The sequence below is a fragment of the Falco naumanni genome, chromosome 13, assembly GCF_017639655.2.
Source record: "Falco naumanni isolate bFalNau1 chromosome 13, bFalNau1.pat, whole genome shotgun sequence".
Classification (NCBI taxonomy): domain Eukaryota; kingdom Metazoa; phylum Chordata; class Aves; order Falconiformes; family Falconidae; genus Falco; species Falco naumanni.
In genome coordinates this window covers 5,565,598-5,576,609 of record NC_054066.1, presented here as the reverse complement: position 1 = coordinate 5,576,609, position 11,012 = coordinate 5,565,598, and the positions used below count along the sequence as shown (strand labels likewise).

The 11,012-nt window shown below is 43.1% G+C and overlaps 1 protein-coding gene across 1 annotated transcript; it reads right to left on the bottom strand.

Moving 5' to 3' along the window:
• Positions 1-4,428: 4,428 nt before the first annotated feature.
• Positions 4,429-7,355, bottom strand: GPR148 (G protein-coupled receptor 148). The gene has a single exon (XM_040613901.1). The coding sequence runs from the start codon at positions 6,847-6,849 to the stop codon at positions 5,791-5,793; it is 1,059 nt and encodes a 352-aa protein (XP_040469835.1). The 5' UTR covers positions 6,850-7,355; the 3' UTR covers positions 4,429-5,790.
• Positions 7,356-11,012: the final 3,657 nt, after the last annotated feature.

The following is an 11,012-nucleotide window of genomic DNA, read 5'->3' as shown; positions in this document are numbered from 1 at the left end:
CCTTGATTCCCGGGACCATCACATGCTGTACCAGAAGGGGAAAATGTTCAACAGGCCAGGAGAGTCCAGCATCTGGGTCAGTTGTAGAGAAAGAAAAATAAACAGTGAAGAGGTCACGCCTGGGACACACTTGGCCAAAGGCTGGGAACATACTCCCATCCCTCCTCCCCTGCCTAGTTGCTAGAAAGAGCCAACTCACCATTAAATCAAGACAGAAAACACTGTGCAAAACAAATCTGTCCAAGCAGAGAACAGTGACTCCTTCCATTCTCCTTCCCTCTCTGTAACGTCTCCTTTTGCCTTAATACAGTATTAAAAATAGTATTTCTCGCATGCTGGGCTGAGAAAAAACCCATGGGTTCCTAATTTCACCACATTAATGCCAGAGTGCTCAGCAGTACGGCAGTGCCTGCGGATCGCACTGGTAAGCCTGCTGCAACCATGCAGGCTGAGCAGAGGAGATGCAGCCCGTGGGGCAGATGCATGCCCTTCAACCAGATGGCACAAAATCCTGTCACCTGGAATCTGCTCCATGCCTTGAAACTCACCTCTGCGGGAGCCAATCCCCACCATTTTCTCACCCTTATTTTCCCACAATCCATCAATTTTCAACTGGTTTTTAAATTGGTCCCCTTCCCTCTTTATGTTCCTATTGTTCTGCAGGGTGCAGCACTTCTCACGCTTCCATGCTGTCCCAGGCTGTCCCATCCCACTCTCCTTTTCAGAGGGGACGAAGAAATGCCCTTTAAAAAGAGTATTTGATGTCAAAAAGTTTTGTGAAGAACAGTTACCACCTTTGACTTGGCTGGCAGTACTGGCTGGTCTACAGGGACAGGGAAGGTGGATGAATGGGGGGTGTGTCCCTTTCTCCTTGAGGAGCTGCGATTCTGTATCTTCACTTGTTGCCAAAACCAATGATAGTGGCTGCTGAAGCTGACCAATTCTTCCTACTGGGAATCATCCTAAAAACAAGTAGCCCTCAGGAGCTCGTTGCTGATTTTCTCCCATGATGTTAGTAGCAAAACTTGTATTTTTTTTCTTGAGAAAAATAACTTGCTGAGTTGGAAAAAAGTTGTCCACATAAACTTCCAAATAAAAATCCTTAAATCTACATGTCAGAGACAGAAAGCAGCCTCTTGTCTCTCCTGTGGTGGTTCCCCAGCCACATCTGCAGACCTGGGGCAAGCGTCAGCCAGATCGTCCCTCGCTGACAAACATGAAATAGCAGAACGACAGCTTGGCTCCTTTCCCTCTCCTAACTATGAGTCTATTAAGAATTCTGACATTTTAATAGCAGTTCATAAAGAGATGGTTTTATTCGCCTTCCTGCTCTTTGTACCTTTTGGATTCATGTTGCAGTCTGAAAGACTACAAGAATACTGAAAAACAAAAACTTTCAGGATCAGTAGTTTTATGAAGATGCAAAAAATCACAAGGCTTGTGAAAAAATGGCAAGAACTAGCAGTGCTGTGCCCTCAGTTACCAGCAGCGAGGTAGGGGTGGAGACAGGAGGCAACAGAAATCAAGTTTCAAGGAAACTTGTAATTTCCTTTTCCTATTACAGGCCCTCTCCCCTCTGCCATACATACCAACCTCCCACAGGGAATGGCCACGATCAGTTTCTGTCCAAAGCACATACAACACCTCAGTGTACAAAACCAGTGACTAGCGAAGCAAAGAGCAGACGACTGCCTGTGGGAGCTGCGTGACCTGTCCCTGGGGCAGCTGGTGCTGGTCCCCGGCGCTGGGATGTAGTCCCGGGGTTCTCAGGGCTACCTCGAGCGCAACCAGACAAACGATGGTTTCCTTCTGACCTATTACTATATGAAACTTCCCTTAGAAAATGACACAGCCAACTGATGCAGCAGGAGTAGACGCTCTAATATTAGTTACTAAAACTGCAGGAGGTTAATTAGTTTTACTGAAGAATTATCCAAATCTTTGCAAATGAACTAAACCTCAAACCCAAAGCTGTGCGCTTGTTAACCTGCCTGGAGATTCTCCATATCTCATGACACTGAAACTGATCTTATTTGAGGCACAGACCTAACTGCAGATTTAATTATTCTTCCAGTGCTGTATGGCACAGACCCAGTCCCTGGAACGCAGGTCTGACTCCCTTCAGTCTGTAGGTTACAGACAGCAGCCAACTGCACTGTAAATCCACGGGGAGAGGGAAGAGAGCAGTGGTAAACAAAGTGCCAATATTGGCACAAGAAAAGAGGGGGAAAACTGACCAGGAAATATATTTAGGCTATAAATTAGAATACCTTTAGTGAGTCATGCTATTGCAATTTGTTAAAGGATTACTGCCCCCAGCTGCCAAATCACGTTGAAGTCAACCGCTCTCCATTTCACTTTAAAATGCTGGGCAGGCACAGTGACATCCAAGAAGTTCACTTATGTGACCTGGGAGAGGTCGATAGCTGGGCTCTGGTAAACAGTCTCGGTTTGAATTTCTAGCTCTTGTGTGGAGACATCCTTACAAGGTTGCTAATCAGTTCAGCCTTGAGGTTCTGGCAAATAAAGAAGCCTAACAATCTTGAAGACAAAACTCAAGACATTTATGAAAAGAATGACAGGAACCTAGTGCTTGTGACTTTGCCCTGGTGACTCCTTTGGTCCTGTTCAGATAGATCGGGGAAAACCCCAAAGGCAAATGATTCAGGTATCTGGTGTGTTTCTTCTACGCATGCTATAACATGCTGCTTTTGGACCAAACAGCACAGTAATATTCCATGGGAAGAAGTTGTCTACAAACAGTCACTTCAGAAAAACTTATTAATGTTAAACCACCCTAAGGTGGATTAATAAAATATCAACTCACGATGCAGAGATGTGGCACTTAGGGACATAGTTTAATGGTAGACTTGGCAGTGTTAGGTGTACAGTTGGACTCTTAAGTTTTTTTCCAGCCAAAATGATTCCATGATTCTAAGACCTTTTCAGAATTCTGTTCAACTCAACTAATTTCAGTTCAACTAAAATCTTTTCCAGGCAAACACCCACTGTAGTGAACAATTTCAAGGACATGAATAAGATTGTTTCATTCATCTTCCTTGGAAGGTCATTTCCACAAAGCAGTGTTTTGTTTGCCTGGTCCTTATGATAGCACTGCAGACCGATGTCATACATGCATAAACTTGCCATGATCACCAATTCACTTCCTCTGCCTTTCAGTGTCCTTCATGTTACCAAACTTCTGGTTGTCTCTAAATATATCCAGGGGACACAAACGTAAGGAAGAGTTACAGAACTGGCAATACAATCCTGCTCATGCCTGTCCTGGAGATTAATTTCATAATTGACAGAGGTTAGCAGGAAGATCAAGCACTATTAACCTGCAGCTACTCAGTCACCTATGGCTGTACATAGAACTGCCTTACTATATACAATTTACACAGTTACCTTCACCACTTGGCATGACAATTTACAATACAGGCAAACTTCAGGTAATAAAGCTTGAAAGAACCTTGCACAGACAAAACAACCTGTAAGTTATCAGCATTGCTGTCAATGCGAATTTAGATAAAGATTTGACCCAGGATATGAGCTTTTTTTTCATTCTTGATCATACCACACGCTAAGGGGATTTAGCAGAAGGCACCTGATCGAGTAGACAGACATTTCCCCCATCCTTCCTAGTGCTGTGGAAAAAGCCTGTTAGAGGCCAAATATAGTCTTATGCAAACATAACTTGTGTGACAGATATCCATGGTACATTCATTTTGCAGAAAAATAAAAGCAGCCAGTAAAAAGCAACTTCTAGGTCCTAATTTTTTATTGAAGAGGACTGAGAAGCATAGAACCATGGTTAAAGCAAATATGCAGCATTACAGTTTATTCACTTGCAACAACTTTACCTTAGAGGTGCTCTTAAGTGTCCCTTAGCAGCAAAGCCTCTAAGATGTCCCTGCTCATTCCCACCTCCAAACTGGAATTTGTTAACCCCCCCTCAACCCTCAACTGTACTGACACAGCTGTTCACAAAACATCCTATAAAATAAATTGCTGGTATAATCTCAGCTAAAATAAAAACACCACCACTTCTCTTTGGAGGGATATTTTTAACCTGCAACCCCAGAAGCAGTTGTATCAGCAAACTGGAGAGAGCAGACGCTGCAATGTGAGGAGAGTAACAAGCAGTTTGGGAATGAGGAGAGAAAGATCAGCAGGAGCATCTCAAACAGGCTTCATTGCCAAAAAACATCTCATGCAACCAGACACTGATCTCTTCCTGGCTCACACTTAGTGGAATTCTTCAGAGGAGTGTGAAATACCCAAATGCCACATTCAGCACTATGTATTCCTTTAAGCAAACAAAAGGCGGAGAGAGTCTGCACACAAGGAAAATACTGTGCAGAGTAGAATCAGAGGCCATTTTCTAATGTGTCCCCCCCCTTTTTTTTTTAATGTCCAATGTATTTTTTGTATAAAAAGTAACACATTCTAAAAATACTATCTTTAGAAATACAAAATCTTTCCTGAAGTCCAACGAACAGCACTGCAATTTACATTTCCCACATGGATGTTTATGTCTAATGAAATTTTGATTTCTTTAAAATCAGAAATGCATTTCACTCATCTTCTACAGGTAGGTGGCTGATTTGGAAAACCTTCAAGGATCTTACAAGATAAAATCTTTCTTGCCTTTAAGTACATCAACAGGCTCTGCAGCCTCTCCTCCTGGCTTTCCCGCGGGTTTGATGGCAGGTACCCAACACCTGCTCTGATACCGTGCAGTTGCAACCTGGGAGCAGTCTGCTACAGCAGATTTTTGTGAGCCAGCATTGCGAGGTGCCTCGGCAGGGCCTCAGAAGGAGTGTTTATGTTTATGCCGAGTCCTGTGCCCCAGGTCATGTCTGAGCCATGCTATGGGTACATTTGTACCCAGCCGCACACAGTGCTGCTCCTGCTCTGCTGCTGGGCTCAGCCTTGGCCTGGTCACATCCGTACGGACCCAGCAGGGAATCAGGGCTCTGCGCTGCCCCGGGCTCCCCACAGCCCCCCACTCGGCTCACCCGGCACGGCACAGCACCCCGCAGGGAGGCACTGCCACCGGCTGCTCCTGGCTCGCTCTCCCGCACTGAGCAGCCCAGCCGTCTCTGATTCCTCCGGACAATCAGGTAGCAGGGCTGCCCAGCAGATGCTGCTCAACAGTGGCATCCCACCGGAGTGAGAGCTTACAAAACTTCAGCGGTTTGCGGATTGTCAGACAGAATCCATAAGGCAGCTAATGCGCTAGCACGCTGTGCGAGATGAAGCACAGTGCTTCACTGAGTACAGTAGTTTCCAGAGGCACCTCCCGGTGTATGTTTTAAAGAATAGGACATTGGCCACCAACCTTGCAGGAATTCAGTAAGTGCAAGAAGAAGCCGTTCTGTTTACAGCATGTTTGGTTAAAGATCTTTTCTGCTGTAGGTGATGCTGTCAAGAGACCCTTTACTTTGCACTATTTTTTTTTTTTTTTTTAAGTTTCCAGAAAGCCATCTGCCATGCAGGTGAAAATAATCTTGATTCAGTATCTCCTCTGAAGGATACTGCCTTCCCGCATCAGAACAAAGGTTAGAACTTTGTCCAGGGTAGCATTCACCGTACTTTCAGCTGTGATACGATGAAAGATCTGTGACCTTCTAGCACCAAAGAGGCACAGTGATCAGCCTATATCAGAGAAGACACGGGTTGGTCACTCCTTCAGATCATTTCTTCAGAAGTTGAGTGATTTCCATCAGGCTTGCATGCTAACAAGGACAGGACAACTCCTCTGCCGCGGCTGTGCTCTGCATTGGCTCAGGATGGTGATGGAGCAGGTGACACCAGGTGAAGATGCTTCCTTCTGACAATGGATTTGAGAGATGCTGAGATCTCTCTGTATCGAAGCCCATACAGAAAAGGGAACAAAACTTTAGGCAGAATCATCAGGATGTTGCAGACTGTCAGGGAGACCCAGATTCCTGTCTGCAGTCTGATGAAAACATTAATGCACAAGAATGACTCTACAAAAAGGGCCAAGAGTGGAAAGAAGTAAAAAAATAACACAGTGTTGTGCATTAAGAATGTTACACTGGCTCTGGAGCAGATGCTCTCCCATATACCCGACTGTTTGGTTTTAAAATACAGAATAGCATAGCAACAAAATATTAGAGACAAGCAGAGAAAGATAACTGTGGTAGAAAGCCAGAAACAGAGTTTCACAGCATCAGTCCCATTCAGGGTTAGTATTAGTATTACTGGAACCGAGCACATTTCCAGGACACAGGGCACAAAGCTGTGAGTGCTCGATAGCACCAAGAAGAAAATCCCAGGGAAAGCCCCAGAATACATCCATAGTAATACAATAATTTTTTTAGTTCGCGAAGGAGGCAAAATAGCAACGTAGCGCAAAGGAAACAAAATTGCTATGTATGTGTCCAAGACTATTGCAGCAGCTGTGAACAATCCTCCGCAGTAAGCCACTGCCAGCAAAAATAATAGGAGGATGCAAGCTTCCTTTGGGAGATGTACATGTGCTGCATTGAGAGCAGCTGACAGGGTGTAGAACAACAGATAGATCAGATCAGAAAGCAGAGCATTTCCCAGCAGCATGTACCTTGTTTCCTGACGAATGCGAAACCTAGAGAAGATCACAAACAAGATGGTAGGAATGATGAAGACACCTGCTGTGAGGCAGACAACTGGAGGGATTAAAAACATCTTCATGTTTGTGCTTCTTGGGTTGAAAGCCCATTCTTCCAGCAAATAGAACAAAGAGACATCATCCAAATTCGAGGAACTGTTGAACTCTGTCTCCCTGCTGTGGTATGTAGTTGCATTCACCCTCCTTACTAAAGCACAGCCAGAGAAGTCCATTTCCTCGGGATGACTGTCTGACTTGGAGAAAGAGAGATCTTCCACACTGAGTCCTTAGAAAGGAAAACGAAGCAGAGAATGCAAAAACCCCGTGGAAGAAAAGTGATTTCCGTAGCCAATTCTACTAGCTCTTCTCAAGGATTGAAAGTTGAAACTTGTAAGTGAATTCTGTGGTGCCAAAAGATGTTTTTGCCTAAAGTGGAGATTTTCTTTTTGTTCTGCAAAATCTAATGTTTAGAAAAGAGAGAAAGAATCTTTGTGTAACTTAAAGAGTCTAAGTCCCTCAGCTAGCTCTTTGATCAGAAATGAATAGGTTGAAGATTTTCAGTAATTTGAGTTTGTTCTTACCACATTATCACTTCAACAAGGCAGATGAAATATTAGCTTGATTAAACAAATATGTGGTGATACAGAACATTCCACATGTACTGATGTAGCAGAGTCATAAATGTGATGGGGTGGTGTTTTGTACCAATATATATGCAACAACACAATTGATTTGAAGTGATCAATAAAAATGGCTCAGTCCTGTTGTAAAATTGTATCACAATGGCTCTAGTGAATGAAATCATCTTATTTATAGATGATGAACATTTTTGCTTCAGGGAATCAAATCACATTATTTATAGATGATAAGCCTTCCCCTGCCTTTTTTAAATGCATGATATACAAATACTGAATCCTCATCTATTGCAGACCTACAATCAATCTGTCAATTGTCTGGGATGAGCGACATACACTATAATGTAGCAGCACACCCCACAGCAGACTTGGCATTTCCAATGTCCATTTGGAGACCATTTCTTGGCTTGCTGGCCGGCACGCTGCTGCTGCACTGCACTGCCTTTACTAGCAGATCTCAGGATCAGAGCTGAGGGTGCAAGGCGAGAACTGCAGAGAAGGAGCTCTTCAAGTTCTTCCAGGCATAGTCTGATCGAAAAAAAGCTGATTGTTTTTTTAATAGGCTCAACACTGGCTAACAAAGCATTAGTTTTAATCAAAAAGACTTTATTGATGCAGTTGTTCACCGTCTTCTGTGGTGCAAAGTGGGCATAGCAGCACCATTTTATTTCACAGTCTAATCCTCCTGCAGTTGCTTGTCCCTGTGTACACTGCACAAAGCAGCACACTGCTGCTACGACATCACATTACTTTGCTATTTACACAGGGCATAAGTAGCAAAGACAAGAGACATGAAGAATATACAGCTTTGTCAACTCCCAGCTCCAGCTCCTCTTCTCACCAGTGGTGTAGGGTATCTCGGAGCTTTTTAAGTAATGGTAAACAACAAAGAATTACTCCCAGTATTTAACAAACAGCGTGAGGACAAGCTGAAAGTCTAACAAAACAGTCAAAATAAGCAGTCAATGAAATGTGCTGGCTGCTCACCTGTTTTGAAGTTGTATTATTTACTTAGGTGCCTAAAAATAAAAATGTCTAAGTTCAGACAACTTTTTTTGGCAGTCCTGTCAACTCTACCAGGACTTCCCACAGTCACCAGCATGGTCAACTCTTCATCTATTGTTTCAAGCATGATCTTCCTTCTCCTCTCAAGTAATATGGATTTTACTACTGATGCTAACAGAGCAGAGGGAATGCAGCCTGTGACTCAGCATGGCATTACTGTATTCATTATTTCCCCAGCACTACCAGCATATAGCAATGTAGCATGCTTCTATCCATGGGAGACAGCCCCACCTCAGAAAGTCATGCTGTGCCATGGACATGCTGTCTCAGGACATGCCAAGTAAGAAAGCAGACAGCTCATGAAATTCAGCATCAGTCACCAAATCTCATGCACATTTCATTTCCTTACACACTGATAGTTGGCATCCATGGAACTGTACGTTAAGACAGTTTGACAGGCTGTGCCATATGGAACAAAAGGATAAGAGGAAAAACCAGTGATAATTTTAAGCGCAGCATTTCAGTTGCTGTGGTGTCTGGGTAGGCAAAACAGGTGATTGTTTTCTCTCCCTCAATCCTGCATCAACCAAAAAGTGTGTGAACAATATTGATGCAATTATACATTTGGCTTCAGGATCATGCCCTGCAACTATCAGTGAGTCACAACACAGTTAATACCTTAAGTAGACAGTAGCTCTCAAATGCCCAAACTGTTGAATTATATAGTTGCTGCAAAATGGAAGGGAAGCAATGAAAACTCAAGTGTGGGCAAATCATCTCCAACTATAATTTCAGACCTCTGTTAATGGTGGAAGTGTTTGCTGCCTCCTAGCTCATGGCATTCCAAGAATGTCTTATTAATAAGCAACTTTGCTCATTTCCATATAAAAATCACAACTGTATTTTCCAGCAGCTGGTGAACAAACAGAAGAGTTCATTGTCATCTCAGCTGCATGCTTTCAGCTGATAGAAAAATAAATACAAATACAACATACAATGATCTTCTGGCATTTATGGAAGTGTCTAATGCAGCCAAGTATTTAAGAGGAATGGTTACGCAGCACTTTAGTTCTGCAAATACACATCTTAAGGGCTCATTGCTTATATATAGTTTTTCAATCAACAAATAGGGTTTTTTTCCAGTCTAATTATTTTTCTCCTGGTGTCTGAAAACATCCTTATAGCAAAGCTACTCCTTCCTCTTGGATGCAAGAGCTAGTTATCATAATAGTTATCATGAGCTAGAAGTCCCAGCTACATCTGGGAGGGTAACGAATACTGACATCCTCACTGCTGAAAAGTGTGAAGCAAAAATGGTAACTCTAGCAACCTTCAACTGAACCACTTTTTAAAATCCACTGCTATGGCCATGAAAGTGTAAATGTGAGTAATTTGAGGTAAATAACGCGAAAGGTTTGTAAAGGTATGAATCCACGAATTATTCTGCAGTAGCTGACTGCAGGTTCAGTCTCAGCTGACATCCTCATGACAAATGCAAAGTATCTCACGCCTCTCTCATTTAGCCCACATGCAAAGAGTACCACAGAGCCCATGAGACATCACAGGTCCACAGCCTGGCTTACCCTGTGCTCAACTGTTCATCTGCTACAGCCGATGAGTGGCAAAGTCCTATGGCATGAGCTTGTTCAGCTTTAACTGTGCTACAGTAAAAGTCTTAGGAATGCAGGCAGCCTTTAGTTTTACAAAAATGGAAAACAGCAGATAACTGGAAGACAGAATCAACCCCATCAGACCTGTACAGGTCCAGCCAAAGCCACTCCCCTCAGGTTTCCACAGGGGCTTATAACTGTTCAGTATATTTCTGCTAGATTTAAAAATTTAAAAGGTTGGTGTCTTGGCACACTGATATACGCCTAGAATAGGTGAGCGAGGAGAACAAGGTTGTTGTCTCCTTTCATTTTTTGAGCTTAGGAGGCATTTCCACATCTGGACCACTTACTAGGGGCTGGCAGCTCTGAAGAGCACTCCTGAGGATACTGAACTTAAAGGGCTCCTTGCCATTGTGCCTGAGCGTTCAATATTTTGTGGTGCCAACCTGAATGATTCTCCTGCAATTTCCTGTAAACCTGGCCTTAATGCTCTAGTTATTGATTTTTTTAAACGCTCTCTGGTAAATTTACGTTATGCGCTTGTCTTTTTTACATATCTTGCTTATTCAGCCCTACAGTATTAGCAGCCCCTCTTTTGTCTCTTGTTCTGGCTCAATACAGTCTGTATTGAATTTCAAACTAAATCACACACTGTCAATTACTTTACCCATTTCTGCTTCAATCAACATCCCACTGAAAGCTTAGTTATCTTATCTGTTGAGCTTGGGAGACCTAAGAAAGCATGCATTTAGCCATACTGAACAGTGTAACCCCAGCAAAGATTATACTACATTATATTCTGTTATATAAACGCATACCAACTATATAAATACTGACTATAAACAGGTATTGTCAAATTGAATATAAAAGGTCAGAAATATTCCTGTCTTATACTAGTTGGTATGGACTTCACTGTGTAGACACATAGGGAGGTTTCCTATTTCACAAAGAGTTTAGTCTAACTGATTCAACAAATCAACAAGCACACTGCTGCCATGGCATGGAAGCACCATACAAGAAAGGGAAGCCAACCAGAATAATGCTAAGGTTTCCCCAGCTCTTCATCCCAAGAGACTGTGTTAGGAGGGGATACCCAGAGGAAGTGTGTGACTAAATCGCATGCTCACGTTCACCTCTGAGGTTCCC

Bases quoted from the DNA above. Each gene is read 5' to 3' on its own strand.
- GPR148 (XM_040613901.1), bottom strand. From the start codon at position 6,849: ATGGACTTCTCTGGCTGTGCTTTAGTAAGGAGGGTGAATGCAACTACA.